This window comes from Harpia harpyja, chromosome 12 (assembly GCF_026419915.1).
Source record: "Harpia harpyja isolate bHarHar1 chromosome 12, bHarHar1 primary haplotype, whole genome shotgun sequence".
Taxonomy (NCBI): domain Eukaryota; kingdom Metazoa; phylum Chordata; class Aves; order Accipitriformes; family Accipitridae; genus Harpia; species Harpia harpyja.
Window position 1 is genome coordinate 22,950,322 of NC_068951.1, and position 23,334 is coordinate 22,973,655.

At 40.6% G+C, this 23,334-nt stretch overlaps 1 protein-coding gene across 2 annotated transcripts in view; it reads right to left on the reverse strand.

The window, feature by feature from the left end:
• Positions 1-20,691, reverse strand: part of SLC25A36 (solute carrier family 25 member 36) — a 34,257-nt gene extending 13,566 nt beyond the window's left edge. The window contains exons 1-4 of one of the 2 annotated variants that reach the window (XM_052802919.1): positions 20,527-20,691; positions 10,021-10,191; positions 4,966-5,043; positions 2,118-2,218 (exon numbers count right to left, since the gene is read on the reverse strand). In XM_052802919.1, the coding sequence (XP_052658879.1) occupies positions 2,118-2,218; positions 4,966-5,043; positions 10,021-10,191; positions 20,527-20,567 (391 nt within the window). In that variant the 5' untranslated portion in view covers positions 20,568-20,691. Of the gene's footprint in view, positions 1-2,117; positions 2,219-4,965; positions 5,044-10,020; positions 10,192-19,664; positions 19,744-20,526 lie in introns of those variants that run through there. The other variant, XM_052802920.1, reaches the window with a different exon arrangement.
• Positions 20,692-23,334: the final 2,643 nt, after the last annotated feature.

A 23,334-nucleotide genomic window follows, 5' to 3' on the forward strand; every position in this document is an offset into this window, starting at 1 on the left:
TTTTGCCATTTCCTTAAGTTGATTTGCATCATACAGCAATACAAACCTTGCAGGTAAAACTGTTAATAGCTGGTTTAAGTGCATTTTCTGAAATCTATTAGAATTACAAAAACAAGGTTAGCACGTTCCCAAGAAAGCACTGTTAATTTTAACTACAGTCCTTTTCATATAAATCAGAATACCACCAGTACTGAGTATCAAGAAATTGTTTGTCAAAGAACCTTCTTTTAAAGGTCTTCCAAAGAATGTCTGTAGTATACAATGCCAAGACATTTCAAGAAAGGAAAAAGGCTTGACCTGTAGTGTTGAACCTGCACTAGGCATTCAGTTTCATTGGCTATATGGTTTAGGAATACAACTGCAGAACTAGGTAAGTGTGAGAAAGATAACCACAGAAGTTGTTCAATATTAAAACTTGTATACAAATGTAAAAAAGGTGAACAGCAATTAAGGCTCAAATCCATTTACCCCAGTCTCCTGCAGTCCTAAGTACAAATACGTAAACACCAATCTTCTGAAGGGAAGCAAGCTAAGCAGATACAGGACTCCTTGACAAACTATGGTCTGTGTCTGCAAGCACTTGGGAAAAGTCACTACAGCACATCTCCATAAATGTTCTTTTCATTACAGAATGAAGGCAGTAACTTCCAAAGATAAGGAACACCCTGAACCTTGGTTTGTCTGCAGCACTGCATGAGTTACACAACTTGTCTTCAACTGAGGATACGCTTGTTTCTATTACCTATACTTCACACACACACACCCCCCACCACATATTTAAAGACACATTTTATCCCCTTGACAAAGAGCTGAAGACAATTCATTTTTCCTGGATTAACTAACTGATTAGGATGAACTTTTCATGAAATCCCCCTCCATCCCATTCCCCATGCTGTTCACCTACAAACAAAACACGCATTTCCAGGTGATAAAAAAAATACTGCATCATCTGAACTTTATTTTGCCCATTTAAGATAAAACAGCTCTCCTTACATCTCTAAGGAGATTAAAAACTGCCATCGCGTTTCTCATGCGCTAGAGATGAGCATTAGTGTGTCATTTAAGTATAAAGCTAATATCACTTAAATTTTCTATGCTATGTAACAATTCCTTTGTATCAGATTATTAGCAAGTATTAAATAGAAAACCAATCCTATTCACTATTCTGACATCACCTTTGGTAGTCCATTCCAGATTGCTAGTATTCACATTATATACACTGGTTGTAAAATTTGACAGGAATTAGAAACTTCAACAGGCTACCATAAAATTGTCAGAATTCATCTGTGAAATGTCTATGACCTATACAGAAAAACAAACTTTTAAAAATTAGTTTTTGTGTAAGAAGGCAACAATAGGTAAAGTGTTGCCAGCCCAAGTTTTGATTTCCCCAGCACAAGTCCATGATCATAACTCAGCTCAGTTGCCTTTAACTCTCCTTGTTAATGATCCCAAAGCACAGAACATACAAATCAAGCAACAAATATTGGTAGCTGCTAAAATATACCAAAGTTACACTGCAGATTCAAAATAGGAATTTATTTCCAGAGATGAAAATATATGAAAACTACGGAAATCTGCTCTTCTACGTCACTTTAGTGGTAGAGCAAGCTTCACACAGACTGGTATTTGAACAAAGGAAGAGAGACTGTTACATATAATTTATACAAATATCTTTACATATATTTCAAAAAGACAAAAATAAGTCAGATATACAAAGCTGTAACAGAAAGTAATGGTAAAAAAAACCACATTAAAAAGCATTAAACCAGAGTTCAGCGCAAACGATGTTTATAGCTTGCAGAGCAAAAAGTTACTGTTTTGAAAGTATTCATTTTACATTTCACAAATTTATAATTGAAAAAGCAGGCATGCAAGTTTTCCTAGAAAAGACTATTCACACACACACAAAGATCTTTATTAACAGTAAGTGCAAAGTTTTATGCACATATTCTCCAGATTGCTTGTTTAATGAGAAGCCAAAGAAGGTAACCACTACAAAAAAATCATTCAATCACTGAACATTTTCTGTTTTGGTTTTGTTTTTCCACATTTATTGCCACCTCTCATTTGTAGATATGACTCTAGAATTAAGCTAAAAAGTTACAGATCCTTACCTGCCACACCAGCTGAAATCATGTGTACCTGGGTAGAATCTGGATTGAAAATACTGTTCAACTTTTCCTTGCAGTTTGAGTAAGCAGCAAAATATATCGCTCTAAAATTAGAACAAAATCCAAGTTATGTTACATTTTCTGTGTCAATACCCTCATGAGCAGTGCCATTAACTTCACTAACTTAAGATGATCTTGGTTCAAGTCTTACTTCCTCAGTAAAAAACTACTCAAGGAGTAACTCTTGCAAAGTAGTGGGACTATTCTAGGAACAGAAAAGAACAACAACAACAAAAATCATACTTTAAAACTTTTTCTTCCACAACAGCTCCAATTAACAACTAGTGAGGAGAAGGACAGATAATTAGAAATATGGCAGCAATTTTTGTGACTCTAGGAAGTTTAGCCACAGAAGCAAAATACTGCTGAAATGAGAACTGAAGTTACAGTATTCTGTATTTCTTTAACAACAGATCAAATTTGTTCTAATTGACCTAAACTCATTTCAACAGCATTACAATTTCAAGAGAACTAGCAAGTATGTATTTTTTTAAAAAAACAAACAGCACACTTAAATATTTATATTATTCTAGCATTTAAGATGTAAGTATTAATAACTTGTAGTTATAAGTATTTATATTTTAAATGCTAGAACAGCTGCAAAGCTGGGATCCACATTTTGTTTCTTTAGTTCTGTATTTAGAATAGACACAGATTTTTTTCTTTGAATGAACTACAAAAAAAATTTGAAAACTTGTACTACAGTCAAGACTGGGATGGTATCAAAACAAAGCTAGACATAAAAGTCAGCATGCCAATGCAATGTATTATGGAAAATGCTTGTTTTCACTCATTAAAGCTAAGAAACTTACTTTAAGCACATCTAAAACTCACATTTAAGGTTGTAACAGTTTTTTTTTTTCAAACTTAGACAACCCTCTACAAGAGAAAAAAAAATGAACATGCAAGTTTTCATGAACAGAACATTAACCTCATTAGCTGTGCAAACATGTTTTTATTTATTATAAAAAAGATGAAGTGCTTGCTTCATGGGTGTAACTTCTAAAACAGAATCTGAACTCAGTTAAATATACTGGATGTGTTATGAAACATGCTTCTCTACAGCTTGTTTAAACAAAGAGCTGCTTTTAAATCCACTTAGCTAATGCTTAATTGAAATGAAGTACTGGATGAAGACCGAGTCTGCTCATGGGGAATGAGGATGTGCTTATTTATAAGACTTCACACATTTTATCAAGTTGACATTTGGGGGTGGGGAACAAGCAAAGTATTTCACCTGGGGGAAGAAGGGAAGGGAATTACAAAATGTAACATAAAATTGACTTGCAATTGAGGATACTTTCCATTGAGGATAGTCATGTATAAAATGGAATCCATTGCTGTATAAAAATTGATATTACTTTTTTAATAGCAATGTTGAACATTCAGACCAGACTGGACCATCAAACAAAAGTACAGGCTCTTCAGAGTAGGACATGTGTGGAGTATCAGCACTTCAAGACAAAGAAAGCTACTGGACTTACTTCAGCTTCTCCAAACAGCAATGCTAAGTTAGTGATCAGAAAATACCTCAGGTATTCCTAATTCTTTAAAAAAATGTGCTAAAAGTAGTCCAATTCCTGAATTATGTTTTTCTCTTATTCATGCAGAGGATCTACAGAACACCTCATCTTTCAGATCTACATAATAGATCAATTCTGAATGGAAAGTCCAATTTAATAAAATTTTCCAGAAGCATCTAAAGACCTTAAACCAGAAAAGATACTCTCCAGCTGGGTGTGCAGGAGACAGGAATGTCTCCTCTTCAGACCAAAATGAAATAGGGGAAAAAAAAAAAAAAAAAAAAAAAAGGAAAGCGGGGCACTAAGTCAAGGCAAGAATAAAACCTTTGTGGAATACATTCCCTCTGCATAAAGACTCTTCTCAAACAGAATAGAGTAAGAATGGGCCAGAAAACAACTATAGCTTCATCCAGAATTAAGTAGTTATATTAGTCTTACACAGCTTTGTCTCCATACTCTTCCTTACATATTCTCCTATTTTTGGACTGAACTTAGGCTAACACTTGTATGTAAGGATCAATTCAAACTCTGGCATAATCTGCACCTTGCTCTGACTGCCAGCACCAGCCGAATAGCTAGAGCACTTGTGCTGATGCAGAGCAACTGACAGCAGCAATACCACTGCCAATTAGATCAAATTTACATCCTTGTCCACTGCACACTCTGACACAGCCCCAGTACCCTTTGGAGTCCAGCCCACTGCTGGATCTGCTTTCTCTGGGACAACTGGTAAGTGTGTCATCCTACCGAGTCTTGCCCTTTTTGAAGTTTCAGAACAGGCTTCCTACTGCAAGGGGACAGTAGTCTGTATTTCATCAGAATTCAGGAAAAAAGACCCAGTGCTTTGAGGCTACAATCACACAACTGCTTCCTGAAGATGATGTATTAACTGACAGCTAAATCTACCTTTGTATTTTCAAAGGTACAAACTTCCTGTTTACATACGCAACTCACTTAAGCATCTTCCTTCTTAACCGGACAGAGCTCTGCATAAGGGATAGTACACAATAGTAAATACTATTATAGTAGTATACAGGATATTAAATGCTGAGACAGTTGGTGCAGTGATGTGGGACTGGAGCTGTGGCATACACGAGTGGCTCAATTTCTCAGAAAACTATATTACCCCAGGAACCAAAGGTTATTTGCTATTAATTATTTACAGCTGCAGATGCAAAATTCACTTCAAATAAACCTTAAATCCCTTAATGTACAGCAACCTAAGTTTCATCAAAATTATTTCATTTACCATACATGTTTGCACTTACCTGGAAGGAGCAACGCCTACTAAATTAGGACCCAGCCCTCTAAACAGAGAACGAGGACCTTCCTTTTGCAAGATCATCCTAGAAAACAAAAAAGTGACAATACTATAACATTCACATCAAAATGAAGGAATGCACTGACTACCATAACTACATCATTTTAAGCTTTACTCTGTGTAAAACTTGCACAATAACTGACAATGCAATCCTGACCACAAAAGATTAGTCATTTCCTAGAATCAGCATAAAATAAAATTCTATTATTGCTTGACATGCCATAGGAATCCAGGAACTAAATGCAGAAGTAAAGCCTTATGATGTCAGTACAGACTTTCCTCAAAGATAGGAACACATACATACATGGAGTTATCTGTCATTATGAAGTTAAAGAAAGTGTCCTTTTATCAGGGAGAAAATACTAAGCATGCAAATGTTCACATTCCTGTAGGTTGTAGATTGTTCAGGCGACAAAAATATTTGATTCTATTCTACATTCCTTTCATCATCCTTTAGCTCCCAATGTTTGGGAACTTTTTTGGGCGGGAGGGACGGGGGTGAAGGACAAGAGAGGAAGAGAGGAGAGAGACTTATGAAAGTTCAGTTACAGCAAGTCGTATGCCTTCTGAGAGCAGCTCAGGAAGATGTTAGCTCTACTGCTTATCATGCCCAGCCAGGGACATCTTTCACAACCTATTATCTACTCTTAAAATGACAGACACTTCAACATGGCTTTGCATGTGCTACCCTGCTTTGAGTCTACAAGACTCCTAATAGTATGCTACATGAAGTTACAGTCAGAAGTTAGAGGAAAGCAGCCTTTCAGATACAAAGTCCTGCCTTCCCCATCCCCATAAATAATTTAAAACCACTAAGCATTCAACTAGGAACCCATTCTCAGCTTTATTATTTCTGTACGATACAGTGATTATTTTGCCTACAGTAAAAGGAAATGGAAACCTCCAATGTGAGAAAGTTGCCCTTCCTTGAGGCTGGCAGGGATACCAGTTCTGAAGTGTTGCCTGTGTGCTCCTACCCAAGCACAAAGAGTCACAGCCACAGCACAGCCCTAACATCTTGTGGTAACAGGTCCACTATAAACACAACTCTGGAAAGACTCCTTGGGTGGCAGGGGGGTGTCACCTTCCATCTCTGTGGGATTTACAGAGAAACATAGGGATACGAGCAGTGAATTGAGACCTCAAAAAGAGGCATTACTAGCACTTAAGTGTTTGGAATACCTATCCCATGTAACTGTGGTTTCGAGAAAGAGTGGAAAACCATTATGCAGCAAGGTACACTGACACAGTAAGAGGATATCCACTAATAAATATTCAGTTTTAGTAAAATCAATCTGTCCAACAATCTAGATGCTAATCAGATACGGTATTTTAAAACATATGGCAGGACATGGGAGGAGAAACAAGGACTATGCATCCTATCACTGCAAATTGCTCTAGCAATTGCTTTAGAAGCAGATTTAAAGTTAAGAATTAACTACTTCACTAGATGTTGCAAAACAGAACTCTGTGCTTATTGATTTAGAAACACCAGCCAATACATACAAATAGCTCTGTATATTTCTTCTTCAGAGACACACACAGGTTAACAACAAGTCAATTACTCAAACCAAACTACCCTTGTATAAATGGTTATTTTGTTTGGAATTTACTATCCAAACAAACACATGAAAGCCATCTATAGCACTGAAGGAGATTCCAAACCTATTCTGATTTCCAGCAGCTGATTCACCACAGTTTGGCTGCTAAATCAAACTGAAAGTTTGCATTTTTTTTCCAGTAAGCAAAAATAAAACAGTGGTTTTGCACAGTTACCATCACTATTTAGGAATGATGGCATATAACGTGTCCAGCAACATCTTAGCTTTGCGTCCATAACAATTAGATATGATTTCACTATGTGGGTAGCATTGCTCCACAGCAATAATTGGAGTATTGAACACATACTCAAAAGCACTTTGGAAACACAAATTACTTAGACATGTCTCATCCTAAAAGCATTTCTAACACTTACAGAAGAAATTATTAAAAAAGTCTTACCATATTCCAGAGCTCAGCATGGGCACAGCATCAGATTACAGCAAAGCTGAACACAATTAACATGATCTGCATCCACTCAGAACACAAGTTAAAAAATCACTACCACCACAACATCGTGTGTTGCACATACAACACATGCATGTATACAAAGCAGCAGGAACCTCAGTGTCTTAAGAGAAACTTAGGAGTGAAGTGTATCAGGTCTATTTGTTTCTTCTGGATCTACAGTGTCCCAAGACTTGACAGAGCAACAAAGAGTGACAGAAAAGTTGCAGGAGACAAGATTATAATGGTGGTAGTTACTGATGCTCTTGTGCATTCACAGACACCAGCTGCAGGAGTTCCAGAGCCTACACTGAAAATAAGACACAAACTTTTTGCATTAAAGAGCAGATCCCAGTGCCTGCACTGTTTATTGAAAGCACTAAATGGCAAATCCATGGTTGGAAAAGCAGCACAAATGCTCCACATGGCCTTAGCTGACCTGCTTATGTCACATGGGGAAGCCTGCATTGGGAGGCCAGTCAGATTTCCATCATCAAGACCTCAGGTTTAAACTCAACAAGACTAGCTATGAGAGGCATTTGCAATATGATATACACCAGATATTTAAGAATAAGGGAATTCGCTTTTGTTGCCAGAGAATGCAGTCACCTATACCCCAGTTCTGAGTTTGTTTCCTGACAGAGATGCCTTTGAAATCACCTCTGTTGATGCTTAAGATGCAGAAGTGATTCCACAACTGTCAGTTAACTGAAATTCTGACATCATTTGCCTGATTCACCCTGCTTTTAGACTGAGTATTGTAAGCCTTGGAACACTGCACTGAGTCTGATATGAGAAGCGACAACCAAACCCTGACACCTACGAGTCAGAAAATATCAAGTGACAGTAAAAGCATGAGAGTGACAAGAGGCATCCAGTTTGATTTCCCCATTAAACAGCCCTAGTCCCTTAACCAAGAATGATTATGTCCTACACCTACATATTTTTATTGTCACAATCCATTGCCATGTCATTCGGGATTTTTTTTATATTTACTGTATTTAAAGACCTTGAAACCCAGAAAAGTTACTTGGCATCTCAGTTGTTTGATACTAACCTGGAAGAAAACACCTGTTAAGCAAAGAACAAAAGCAGCAGAAGATACACATTCTTGTATCACAGATAAACAAATAACAGGTCTGTCCTGGGTTCAGCTGGGATAGAGTTAATTTTTACAGGAACCTGGGAGGTGGGGGGGGCATAGCCGGGGCAGCCAACCTGAACTAGCCAAGGAGCTATTCCATACCATGTGACATCATGCTCAGTATATAAATGGGGAGCGGGCCGGGGGGAGGGCTCTCGACTTTCGGTGGCAGAGCGTCGGGTTCCGGGTGGTGAGCAGTTGCACTGTGCATCACTTTTTGTATATTCTTTCATTAGTACCGTTGTTGTTGTTGTAACCTTTTTTTTGTGTTGTCCCAGTAAACTGCCCTTATCTCAACCCTCGAGGTTCCAGTTTTTTTTTCTTTTCTCTCCTCCGTCTCCTCCCCATCCCACCGGAGGGGGGCGGGGAGGAGTGAGCGAGCAGCTGCGTGGTCCTTTGTTACCGGCTGGGCTGAAACCACGACAAGGTCTAAGAAGCAGATTTAAAAAAACAAAAACAAACAAGCCCTACCAATGAAGTTCATCATGGACTACCTCTACCTCAGTCTGAATTTGCTTCCTGAGAAGACCAAGCTATTTTAGGTTTTAGGGATGGGTTTAAAGCATAGCAGGCTTCTAGCAGAGGGGTGTGAAACAAACATCTGTTCATCCTGGTATTCATTCAGATACATTTCTAAACAGAAGATAAATTCATAACCTAACACAAAGGGAAGAAGCTGAAGGGCTCAACTTCCGTCAAGAGAAGCCAATAAGGCAAGTGTTTCGGATGGAGGTCTCCTTCCTTGTCACAATCTGAGCCCTTCCTTCCCACATATCTGTTCCAAACACGTTCACCCATCAAACTCTTATATGTAAAAAGGCTCTGAATCAGAATTTCCACAGTAAGAACTATATTCCATTCAAGGAGCTACTTGGGTACAACCTCCATTTAAGCAAATCCTATCCACTAACCAGATTAAGCCTAAATCCTACACTGCAACTGCCAGACGGGGCTCTCTACAAACTACTTCCCACTGATTAATTGGGGATAGAAGATAGCTGGTCTGAGTCTTACCAAATTCTTTCTAATGCAAGAAGCAGTAGTAGGTTCCTTCTGGAGGAAAACCCCACTCATTCCCAAGTACTGAAGGTGCCTCCCCATAACTGGCTAGCTTGAGTCTCCCAGAGTAAAATGAACCCTGCCTGTGGTCTTTACTAGCAGTCTAACTGTGGCCATACAACTTTCCTGCTGGCTACTGAACATCACAAGCACTGGTGGCAAGGAGAGGAAAGGCAGTCCCCAGTGAGGTGCTACGCAATCACAACATCCCAGATCATGGCAAAATCTGGCCTTACCTATCTCTTACTAGCTCTAAAAAAGTGTTACTACTCACACATCCAACAGAAGATACCAAAAGGTAGGAAGGGTATGGAGTGGTGAAAGTTGAGAGAGACTAAGAGAAACTGAGTTAATTTTCATAGGGCTTCTTGCCTCCATATTCAGCAACATCTACAATTTGGACACTAAACAGTTTAAAGAGTCTTATACTAACACTTTTTTAGGATGAAAATAGAGTCTGGCACTTAAGTGTTACAGTGCTCCAAGTGAGTTTTGTGGATGTAGTTTGGAGCTGTAAATTGTGCAGAGTATACATTGCTCTGGCTAATTCAAGGTACAAACTCAAGTATGAAGGTCATTTGGAAAAGTGGAATGTGAAACTTAATTACAGTTAAAAGGCAAAATATGGGAAGTCATTTCATGGTAGCATCATGACAGACATAAGAGCCTGAATCCTTCATACAGATTCATCCAACACACCTCTCTTCCTCCCTCCCCCAAATGAATGAAAAACCTGGTAACATATACACTCACTTCAAACAATGGAGAGGTCCAGGAGAAATTCTAGTTACTCGATTGATGCTAGCACCATTCACAGCATTGAGATGGACTTCAGAGATGTAGAGAGTCACAGAGGAGGACTGCAATCGTGTTTTCACAACTTCCAGTGGACATGTCAGAATTGCACCAACAGTACCTCCACATCTGCAAAAAGAAATAGGATCATCACATTCTTAACTGCAAAGAAACTGAAGGATACATTCACATAATAATTAACATTATACTCAACACAGTCAAATTGCAAAAGGTGAAGAAACAACTGGAACATGCGTGACAATGCTGCAGTTATTTGCCCTTTAAGGCAAGCAAACTGTTAAATCAGTTTAACCCCACAACTTGGGAGAGAAAATTTAAACAGACAAAAATATAGTTTCCCAAAGTAGCAAAGGTGTACAGTCTTCAGTACATGCTGTTCAAATCAGTTCTGGAAATTAGCTCAGTATCTGAAATGTTTAACTTCTTATGGTAAATTTTAACTTTTTGAATGTTTAGTGCGCTCCTGACCACAAACAAGATGCCAAAAATCCTTAAGGGTAGAAAAGATTTATGCACTATGCACACAGGGCTACATGTAAAACCTGCGGTGTGGCAATTTAATAAAATTAAAATACTTATGAAGACATCTTCAGAACTCCATTTGCATTTTGGGTATTGTACCACGAAAGCAACGATTCTGAGTGTTTCCTGAGTTCTGCCCATTACAGCAAGACAGACTAGATTCTGAGTACAGAATACTGTAGAGTAGAACCTGGGAAGATAAAAGAGCTTTAAGTGGCTAACCAGGTGAAGACTAGCAGATTTTGCTTCAGTCTGCCACTCGTTTCTGTGAGCAAGCCAAGGCAAGCTGTGCATAACTTGTGCTGACACTGGAGTTACTCCCATTCTGCTAGAGCAGAACAGAGCCAAGAACATACTGCCTTTTAGCATCTCTGCTCAGAGGATTCTTCTGGTGCTTGTTCATAATCCACTTATTAATATCTACACTTATCTGTTTAACTATGATCATATACAGCCTCTGAGGGAAAAACATCAAATCCACAAATTCTGATTCCAAAGACAACCCCAAATTCCTTGACATTACCATTACAAAAAAAGTGCTTCCCTTGAACTTTTTCTGAGATCAGTATTCTTAACTTTGCCAAATACCCTTCTTAAAACTATGACCAAGACACTATATGACCCTTTAAAAAAAAAAAAAGAAAAACAAACACCAAAAAAACCAAACCTAGATTTAAATTAGGGTGTTAATTAAGACTACTAACAACTCAGTCTGAAACCCACTAACACACAAATACAATTGGTACTAAATTCAAAGGGCCCAGCATTCACTTCTCTGATGCAATAACTAGTGTTTGATTCTGACAAGACAGTTACCAGCTGTTTTCTTGTAACATGAGAGGCTCAAACACCCCTGAAACCTTTAAAAACCTGTAAGACTTGTTTAGTAGTATTTTTTAAATAATGTCTTCCAAAATGCAAAGGAGAGTTCAGTACAAATTAGGAATAATAGCTAAGACTCAAGATCTCCTATAAACTGTCACCAGAAGGTAGTTTTTAGTCTGTTCACTCTTCTACTGCAGAGAACACCAGAAATAATGGTAGTTGTCAGCACAGCACTGCATCGTAAAAAACTAATCTGTCTGAATTGAACTGACAATACCAAACACCTGCAAAGTAGGATAATGTTTGATGATGTTCACTTAATGTTCCATTTAAACCTAGTGACCTAGAGGTATCCTATTACTAAGCCTAATGGCATCTTGTCCCACCCCTAACTCCAACATTAGACTGAAGTCTACTCTCTGCCAAGTTTTAACTGAGGAAAGAAATCAAGTCTCTTTGTCAGTCTGGAAAAAAGTGTTCTCACAGAAGACAGTCTTCCGGTGTGCACTGCACACATGCAGTAACAGACTGATATCACTTTTAGAGTAGCATGTTTACTCTTCTAATGGTAAGCCATAAATAGACTTTTAAAAATAAGAGTTGCATGAAGAGACAGACTAGATGCACTAATATTTCTTTCAGCCAGCATTGGAAGCAGTAGGAGTCTGTAACATGTTAAGGTTCATGACATGAATGCATGAGAACCACAGGTAGGCCAGCCCTGAAAACCAACTTGACATGGAGCTTTAGAGCTTGAGCATCTTCAAGACAGACAGCAAGTTACTGTGCTTCCTGCAGTTCAATAGCAGATACTGCTGTATGGTAATGCGACTGTGCAGGCAATATAGCAATTCAGCTTTAGAGTTTACTTCCTTTCTTGCAAGCCCTCTGTTTCTGATCTCCTCAAGCCTACTCCCTTTAAGATCTTTCTGCATTTGATTTTGGACAGGTCACATGAGGACTTGTTTTCAAGCAACAGTAATAGCAAGAGAAAGCACGTGGTATGGTTTATATTAATGAGATAAATACTATGGAAGGGGGAAGAAAGGAGGAGGAAAAAACCTGGGCAGCATTCTTCAACAGGGCTTGGAATTTGGAACCTTTAATGCTACTGGCTCCACAGCTACGTCACACTGGAAAAATTTTCCAAAGTTGAAGATTAACGCTGACCTGGAGGTTGTATCCTGCATGCTCCCCTGCACCACACCCAAATCACCACAAGGGATGCCTGACTGCAACAGCACTGCTGTCAGACATTCACTGTGGATGGGTTAGAAATTCTTCATTCAGCAATGGATTACTAGACTACTAGGGAAGAGGGCAGACACACAGCTACTCAATGCTCGTTCTTTTTAACTCTGCCTACATCAAGCGTTGTTCAGTGATAACCAGCTGATGTAACAGCAGCCAGCGCTATTTTTACATGCATCATAAGGAAGCAGCAGATCACCTGCCTCCCTTTAAGAACTGTGCATCCTTTACCTGCACCACATTCTGTCATTCAAGTAATTTCAACTAATCAGCTCTCTTGGCAGTTTCTTACTGTTGTGTTGTTGGGTGGTTGTTTTGGGTTTTTTGTTGGTTTTTTTTCTTCTTCTTTAAACAGTTTAAGATGTCTCAACTGAACCTGTGAATATTTTGAATGTTTGCCACTAACTATTGATAGTTTGGATTAAAATTCTCCTCTGTCCCCTATCTTCAAGATCTCAAATTGCTACTTATAAATGAGGAAAGCAGAAGAGTTTTATAGTGCTATGTGGTTCTGTATTGCTTACAAACAAGTCTTCGCAAAATCCCCAACTTCAGATTCTTCTGTCAAAATGTAATACCTCACTCTCCCAGCCCTCAAAAAGCTCCATATAATAAAGAAAGCATCTGGAATTAAAGAGTGGAAGAAAAAGTCCCCAAATGTTGAGGAAACAGACCTTGCTCAGTAGTCACAAGATCCACTGAGTTTGAACTGAACCACTAAATGAATTCAATAACTATGCACCCTGTACAAATAAACAACTTCTAAGCAGCATGCCAGCTCTTCTGTTACCAGCATCAATGACAGTGTATTTTACTTAGAAATATTTCCGGCCTTGTTTATTTAACACACTAGAAATACTGTGAAAGAAACAGCTACTTCTTTGTGCTCCAAGTCCTGGCAGGCCATTAACAGCCAGTCACCAGCTCCAGCTTAGCAAAAGTGTTCTAGACTGCTGCCAGCCTTCCTGCTACCCTCCTCACCAGCTCAAATTAAGGGGAGTTTTTTTTAGTTTGTGGTTTAAGACAAATTAGGCAGTAGCACAGTTTCAAAAAATATTTTTTAAGAGTTAGAAAATCATTAGATTTCTTCTCCTCAGTAACATAGATGGGATTTTGTAAACTACTTAAGAAATTTCTACTACATAAAACTACACTGGGCTTCAGCATCTCCAGTCATATACTAGGCTCCAACAACTGTGACTTGTGAGAACAAGTAGGTAAGCAAATACACTTCTGCTGACAGAGTATAAATTGGAAGGGCAAAACCCGAGACACTCCTCTGTCTGAACATTTAAAGCAGTTTCTAATGAATGCTGTTCAGAAGACCACTTGCTCATCTTACCTATCCTAAATCTGACATTTGCCTCTAATCAATGTTTCCTACAAGCGTTTTTCAGCTTTGCCAAGTAAGTATAAGAAAAACTTGCAAAGCTGACTTTCATCAGAAACACCTGATCATACAAGGGCATGAGAATCCACCTGTAGGTCCCAAGTAATCTGAAGGGCAGAAGAGCAAAGATCAGTAGGTAAATCCACAAAAATAAATACACAGGTAAAAAAGAAAGATTAAAATCCCACTACTATTAACACAGTCAAGTTAGAGAATCAAATCTGTAGCTTAAACTGTACAAGAAGGCACAAGAAACATTGCACTCAGTGAAACAGATACAGAGACAAGTAGTTATCGTCTAACTTGCAGGATTGTGGCAAACTTAAAACAGCAGCAGCAAAACTAAGAACAGTTGTCTACTTGACATCTCTCGGACAGAAGAATGCAGGAAGATGGCAATGCTCTCCTAAACTGCAGCTTATTCCAGAGAGCACCCATGAAAAAAAAAAACAACAAACATTTAATTTGATCCCTAATGTGCATTTAGAAATCCATCACCTTACCAGATAAATAGAAACAAACCTGGAACTATTTGGCCTTTAAACTCTGCTAGCAACACAGACACACTATTGACAACTATTTTCCCCAGATAAACTCATATTATTTGTGAGACACTGCAAGGAAAGAAATATGCATATGCTTCAAAAACCTAATCCTGTTTGGCATTCAAATCCCAGGGTCTATTTCCAGAGATGGTTGCACAAGAAAACCTTCTTCTGTTATTGCAAGTTGAGGGTATCTGCTAAGGAATCACTGCCTTTGTCCAGAGTAGTTGACTATCTTCTACTGTTACCTTACATCCCTGCGAGTAAAAGCAAAGACAGCTCCAGCATGGGTTAGAGTCTCAACTTCAGCCACTGGACTGTCTATAAATGCACCAAAGCACATTAATATTCCCAAAACTGGCATCAGCTGACCTAGAATTGAAACTGTCAGTGGAAGAATTTTTTTTATTCCTTCAGATAATTATGTAATTTATAAAAATAAAAGATGAGGCCGTATAGCGCTAGCCTCAGATTCACCTTTCACAGTATTTGTAACCACAGCCTCAAAGACTCAAAGATAACCCTTGACCCTGTTATCTTGGGTCTACATTCATTCATTCATGTATTTTACCAGCTGTTTCTCTTTCCTGTATGAAAATGAAAGTTCCATGCAAATACTGGCTGCCAAGAGAAACAGCAAGAAAATTGAGCTCAAAATTCTGTCAAAAGAAACAAAACCCAACCCAAACAGAACTCCTTCTAGTCTCTTCACCATTTACTGCAAATTCAGGTGCCAAATGTATCAAAAATTTCATGAAGCTGTCTTCTAACACATGAGTAACTTCCATATCAACAGATGAAGTTGCAAGTTTGGATATGAAGTTTACCATATCCCTCTTCTGAGGGCATTTAAGGGCTTTAGCAAGTACAACTTTCAGAAATAGCAAGAATGTGTCTCATTAATCCTGAATTTTCAGGGTTCTCCTGTTATTACACTGCTAAACTTGTACATTATACACCTTTCCATCTTTAGCATTAATGTGATGACTACAAGTACTGGCCACCAGAAACCCCTTAACGCCCTTATTCACCAATTATGGGTTTGTTGCCAAAACTTAGGAAGCATAAACAAAGCTAACATCCTTAAACTAAAAATACTAATCGAACTTGCTATTTCTAATTAACAGCATAAAAATAAAATTCCCATGATGTGCTGACATACAGAAATTTACAAGTGAAAACATGAAAAACACCACAAGGGGAACAAGCATCACTGGGTCCCATTGTCCAAAACAATCATCAACATGTACCATGTAGCTTCTATTAAGAACCAGGGTAAATAAATATTTACAACATATGTATTAAGTAAAAACAGCTGAAAACATCAGTCATCTAGAAGGAAATATGAGAAACACCAGCTTCACAGTTTCTCAAGTACTGACAGCAGTTTTCATGCAATTTGGTAACCTCATGGAGCAAAACCCAAGCTACTCAGTGCTTTAAACACTGTCTTATTCGGCATAGAAGAGTATCTGAACACAAAAATAACCTGAAGTTTGGAAAGGAAACTACTAACCTTCTTCTATGCCTTACAACAGGAAGAACTCATTCTGAAAGACATCCAGGGTTATGGCAGGAATGTATTTTAGGGTAGAGGGGAGTCCAAGAGCTTGGCAGCTTAGTTATGGCTCAAGTGGCTATTTTCTGAAAAGCAGTAAAAAAAAGTCCCTGTCACCCAACTACCTGCTACATTATTCATTAATATCTTCTTAAATCAAAAAAATCCAAGGGTCTTTCACCTTTACTTCACACGTTTCAACAGCATCTGATCTTTCTGAAGAATTCAAACATTTATCTTACATATATTTTCTGAATCTGAACTATTTCAGCCACTGCAGGGATTTGCTAAGAACCTCTGTCAGACAGAGTGATGTACCTTACAGATCAGTTTGAGACAGTTCTATAATCAGGACAAACAAACAAGAGACTCTCCCCTGGACTCCCTCACATATTAGAGAACAGCCAACTTTCTGCAAGAAACTCCAAGAGTAAAGAAAGAATTAAGAAGTAAACCTGAGACCATCCAACCATGAACTCAGAAAAGCAGCTGTCCATCTCCTAACCCAAAACAGTCCCTCTTCTGCTGAGGGACCAAAGCCCAGGCAAGTTCCCATGCCCTAATGGAAGTTTGTATGGTACAGAATTACTGTCATAAGCTTTCTAGAAATGAAGAATAAATCATGAAAACCTGGAAATTATTTTTGTAGCCAACACCTGAATTTTCTTTCAATGTACCAATTATGATTGCAAGCAGGTACATCCACAACATATTAATCTTCCCTATAAAGCAAAACATTAAGGTCTTTTTATTACTTTTTTTGTTGTTTTAAGTAGTCTAATAACTAGAAAAGCATGTAAGTGTGTAATTTACATACTTGAACTAAAATGTTCATCTAAAGCCTACATTTCAATCACAAGACTTTGTAATTTAAGGATGCAGAATGTTCAATTGATTTCTTCTTGGTTTGGAATAAAAGCACCCGAGTTTATACTACCAACATGCTGTCTACAGTGACAACAGCTGCTATTTGAGTAGGAGATGGAAAAACAGAAGATATGCAAAAAAATCTACAGTTTGATTCCTGAAACAGAAGAGTTCTGAGCAATGCAACCAAGTAGCTCAGAAGAAAAAAAAACAAAACGAAAAAACCCCAAGAGTTTCACCTGAAACACAATTTTGTATCATGATCCAACACTACAGGTGTCCAGCTAGATCCTGCTCCCACCAGGACAAGATACTACTAGCAAATGGAGCTGTGGTAACTATGGTTTGTGGAAAGAGAACCTGACAAATAGGGGTATCATGACAAAATATGAGCTAAGTAAGTGATTTCAAATGTGTCACAGCATGAAACTAAACTCCAGGTACACTACCAATCCATTCAGGTATGCTCTCTGCACTTACTCTTCAGTATAGAGTGCACAGTGGCAGTTTTGAATACAGCCTAGAAAACTACGCTTAGGACAGCAAAGTTACTGCATAGAACCAATTGCTTACAAATTCTATCAGTTAAAACTACTTTACTTTAAGGAATGTGTTCTTAAGTTAGTAACTTTTTTTTTATTAAAAAGGAATTCTTCCTTTTTCTACCTCATTTCCTGTAAGTGTGATGCTCTTCTCATGCTATGCATTTTCTGCTTCTAAATGCAACTGCTGTTATTTTTACATATAGAACTTCAGAGAATATCCTATTTAAAAAAAGTCAAGGAGGTCCAAGTAGTATGTGCAGGGAGGAGTTTCATGTAAATGAAGTAGTACTTTGCTGTTGTATTGGCTAATGCATGAACTAATCCAGCAAAATCATTCAGTGAGCTTTCTTTTCTAGAAAAAATGCACCACTTGAATTCAATGATGGTGCAAGAAACTACATTAAAGCTATTCCAAAATGAGTACTAAATTGTTTCTTTTTAGACTTAGTATTTATGTGACAAAATATTGGTTGTATTTACAATTAACATGCAGTTATTAAACACAGATGGGATTCTTAAAAATGGAACTACTTGACTAAGAATTACTTTAGAAAAAACAAAGCAAGTAGTAACTGCTGAGTAATTCCCTCACCATCACTGCCCCAGTGGCCAGCACTGCTAAGAGTCTATCAAACCTGTTGGAAAGGGATAAGGATGCAGAGATAGGAAAAAAGGAATGAGGGGAAAAAATTATTATAAATATAAAACTAACTTCCAACATAAACCTGTAATGGCCCAGAAGCATTGCAGACAGTTGTTGAATTGGTCATGAAACAACCTAGGCAGCTACAGAAAAACCCCAGGATGGCCCCACCTACACTACTAAAACAGCAATGTCATCAGTTACAATTTCATTACAGAAAGCAGAAATTGAAGACTGAACTTAGACATTACAAAAAAAGGCCAGCAGATTGAGACAGTCCTGTTATTTCCATATAGTCTCTAGTGAAAACTACAGGAAAAAGCTTCCTTCCTTCTTCTTAAAGTTTCACTGAAGATTGAAGATCACTCAGGTGATCTGTAGTTCACCATGCTCACAAAGAAGTCATGAGATGACCCTAACTAACTTTTCTACTGCTAAATGTGACAAATACACACCAATAGCTTTGCTGAACTAAGGTTACAGGAAACGTGTGGCTGGCACATGAGGGAACGTCATTCAGCCTTTTCCTCACAGTATAACCCTTGACCCAACTGGCCAGCAGCTAACTGTAGACCGGACTCCTCTGCAAAAAATAGGAATGAACAAGTTGAGCTGAGCAATCTTCATCCAGTCTTAAGTTACAAGTTTATAAACCTTCTCTACCATTACACGATTCTGCACAGTAATCTCCCCTATGCAGAGCTATCAAGTAAAAGCACTACAATAAGGCAGCACTCCTTCTACTGCTTTTCTGAACGTTTACAAGGATGTGAAGTCTGAAGGAAGACTACACACTACTACATCTTGGGCCTCCAGCTGCACAATCACTCTCCTCTTAAATAGAGTGCCAAAAATTCGGGGGGTGAAGAAGCACCCACATAAACTCTAAGTCAGGTGTGTAACACTGCAAACTCACCCAGACCTGCTCAAAGGAAACACTGTATTATTCTTCCACCTTAACACCCCAGTCCAGAGGCAGTGAGTTCATTTTGTCAAGAAGGAACACAAACGGAAATCTAAGCTTCAAGCTCTCTCATGGGATGCAAAGCATGTTCTCAGTCTGCCACTTCTCCCACTTCAGCACAGCCATGCTCACCACCCAAACACACTTTTATAGTTAAGCCAAACAGGATCTCCAACTTTCTCTTTTAAGCTAGGTGCTCCTCCCACTCTACACCTGGAGGGGCCACAGGCTGTGTAACCGCATACATCCTGAGCATTACAAAGCTTAAAAAGATGAAGAGAGACTAACACCTGCAAAGGTACAAGAGTTACCTCAAACCTAACCAAGGCTACATGTGCCACATCTTCATGTCTAGCTATATTCGTCCCTCCAATTTCTTCTTCGTGGGCGGAAAGCTGCATGACCATGTCAAGCCCCACACCTAAAAGCAGTACACACCAGAGCGTTGAAATGCATTCAAGCAACACGCACGGCGGCATGTTTGGGCAGCCTCTCCAGTGCGGTGGGGGAGCCCACGCAGAGGGGGCTCAGTGTGTTTCTCCGCGGAAACGCCAGATAACGGACAAACTCCTGGAATGGCGATCAGAGGGAAGGAGTTATTTTTAAGGGAAACCTTCAACCCCGCTTCCCCCAAGGGCCCACCTACCACCCGCACGTGCCCCGTGACAAAACGCAACACCCGGGGCCGGGCCTGGCAGGCACCGCACGCCGGCAGCGCGCTCAGGCTCCCAGCGAGGGCCAGGGCCGCCTGCCCGGGCGGCCAGAGCCCCGCACAGACCTAGGCCCAAACGCGCGCAACCGGCCCGGGGCAGGCCCGGGAAGGGCCTCAGGGCGCCGGGCGGGAAGCGGCGCGCCGGGAGCGCCTCGGCGCGGCCTACCGCCCCCCGCCTCAGCGGCCCCCTCCCCACGGCGGGGACCCCCCCCCCCAGGCACAGAGGAGGGGCGGCAGCATCCCGCAGCGCTCCGGGGGCGCCTGCGCAGCCCTCCCACGGAGCCCCCACGACGCCACCGGGCAGCCGCTCCAGGCCGCGGCCGAGCCCCCGGCCGCCGCACCAGCGCGCCCGCCCACCTCCTACGCCAGGCCGGGGCCGGCGGGCTCAGCAGCGGGGCAAGAGCCCCACAGCCACTGGGAGGAGGTCCGGGAAAACCCCGCAGAAGCTATTTCCGGGGGATGGGGCGCAGGGCGGCGCCCACCACACGTCCCGCTCTGCTGGGGCAGCAGAGCCGGTGGGAGAGGAAGGGGGGGGGGCGGCCGCCCCCACCTGACAGCCCGCGCGGAAGGGCCAGGATCGGTACCGCGCCCGCTCCCCCGCCGGACGGCGGCTTCACCTACCCGCCGGCGAAGAGATGCACCAGGGTGTCTCTCTGGCTCATTCTCGTCGCCTGCGCCCGGGCGGGAAGGAGGGCTGCCGGGCGCTTCCGCCCCGCGCTCGACCGAGCCGCTCTTTGCAGGGCTCAGCATAAATACGCACCGCGGCCGCGAGGCTTCCTGCGGGGGGAGGGGGGAGGGCAGGCCAGCGGCCTCGCTCCGCCTCCCGCTCGGAGCCGCTGCGGCAACCGCCGGGCGTGGGGGCCTTCCTCATGAATAGGCAACGAGCCCCCCCCCCGAGGTAAGCAGAGTCCGCCATTGGCTGGAGGGGTGCGACGTCACCGCCTCGCTCCGCCTCATAAGCTGAGCGAGGAGGCCGTGAGCGGCTGTCTCGAGGCGGCAGCTGTGCGCGCGTGGGGTGGCTGTAAGGGGCCAGGCCCTCGGGGGTCCCTGCTGTAAACGCCTCTCTTGGGGGTCTCCGCTCCTTTTGCCCTGCCTTCCGGCGGGCTGTGTGCGGAGCTCGCTGGGGCCCACAGCCGCGGGCTCCCCTCCTGAGGCGCGGGTGGCCCTGAGGGAAGGTCACGTGCAGCAGCTGCGGAAAACAGGGGAAGAGGGACGTGAAAAACGATCCCTGGGCCTTCAGCGCCCGAAAGCAGTGGTGTCAGCAAGGCGTGCAGTGGCCTTAGTTTTTGCATTATAGGTCATATCCTCAGTGTGAAATGTATATTGGCTTTCGCAAAACGAGAACATTGAAATTTGCCTAACTACTGCATAAGCTACATACCGAAAGGATGTTTGCCTCACTGCCACTAAATTAGGCCTTAACGTGGGAAATATGTAGTTGATGTATTCCAGACATCAATTGTATTTTATAGTTTGTAGGCAATAAATGGGCACAAGCAGAATATATAGTTTCTTCTGATGACATAAGACATCCTGTAACTCAAGTAATTAAAGGATGTGTAGATAGATTTGTGAAAACACAGAAAAACAGACATACAGACTCAAGGACGAGTGAAACTGAGAACACAAGAAGTTAAGGAGTGATTTGTTAGCATGAGAACAGCATTTTTGGGGTCAAAGATTATTTGACATGAAAGATACGAGAAGAACAAAGGAAAAACAGAAGTTTAATGTGAAAATATTGAAAAGTGCAACTGGAGGAAAACGACAGGGTGAAAAGTGCAGCCAGAGGAAGACTACTGACTTCATCCCTTGCAGATCCCCAAAGGCCCCTCCGAACCACAAGAGACACACGCAAGTGGGGGTGGTCTGGGGTGGAGTTATGTTAATAGATACCTGAAATATTAAAATAACCCCTTGGAAACGCCACAAACACAGTGTATAAAAAGGCCAGTTTGGGTATAACCAGTGCGCTTCTGGTTTTGACCATGCACCCAGCACTGTTTGCCTTTGTTCTATAACGAACTTGTAAAATTCATGAAATTCAGCGTGAGTGTATTTCTCACACTCAGCCACTGAAGCCATGCATGTACTCAAAGAGGCACCCAAACATCAACTCTTTGGGAGTGTTTCTGATGTGAGTGTCATGACTCACTGGATGACTTTTGTCTTGTGTTTCTTAAAAAATAGATGGGTAAGGGAAAATAAATACTGTGACGCAAGAAAATTCTTAACATCACATGTATAAACCTTGTCCAAGTCAACGTTTTGAAAGTCCAAGCACCTAAAAGCAAATAAGTGACTAGTTAAATTGTCATGAATGTCCACGTAATAAATACAAAATTATTCCAAAATATAAGGAGCTATTTCATAATAGCACAACAGTTTTTATTCTCTGTATTAATAAAACAAGCATGCATTTTGAAGCAGTCATTTCTTAAAACAAGAAAGCCTCCTATAAGAAGACGAGCTGATGTGGAAGACACAAGTAAGCTAGAAACGTAATATGAAATTTTGCAAGAGTGGTGGGAGTTGAGGAGGAGGTTGGGTGGGAGAAGGCTTGGAGAAATGCGAGATGTGGAGGTGCTGGGGGAAAAAGTGGTTACATTGAACTGAGACAAATAAAAGTAGGACAATGATTTTGCAGGGTGTTCTGCATTGCTACTCCACACAGCATGTGGTTGAAACTAGTGAACAAATGAGTGAGAATTGTTCCAAAATAGAAAGCCAGGCAAGACTTTCAGAAGTCTGTAGTATACGTACATGAGACATGTTAAACTTAACATTCAAAAAGTGAGAAAGGATCATGTGCAGCTTGGCACAAGGTGTCACACGGGAAAGAGTAAATATAGTCAGGTTAATTAAAACAGATAAATTATTCTGAGCGCACTGGAAAACTCTACCAGTGATTTTATTAAATGCTGCATGAAAGATAAAGGGTCATAGGCCAAATACTTCGTTTGAGGTCATGAGTCCAAATTTTTTCCAGTTCCCTCAGGAGCTTAAGAGGGAACAGAAGATGGGTTTTCTGCAGGCCATGTGATGCCATCCAGTGAGCACATGTCCCAGTAAACTCAAAAGAATATTAAATACCAGACAAAGACTCTGCTTTATTCTGTCTCTGTGTAGGGGACCTCCTAATCAGGGAGCTACTAACTTGATCTGACACTTATGGCTTGCACTGTGACAAATGGAAAAATGTCATGTGATGATTTTTATGAATGCTTATTGAATAGTAAGAATAAGTAGCGCTATTGAAATATTGTATTTACATTATTAGAAGATTTGTAATTTTTTAAAAAAATTATCTTTTTATAGAAACTTTAGATATTCCATTGAAACATTTAAAAGGCCTGAACTGAAATATTTTCAATTTTTATTAGGAGTCTGAAGCACTCTGATTCAAAATGATTTGCAGCATTTCTTGAG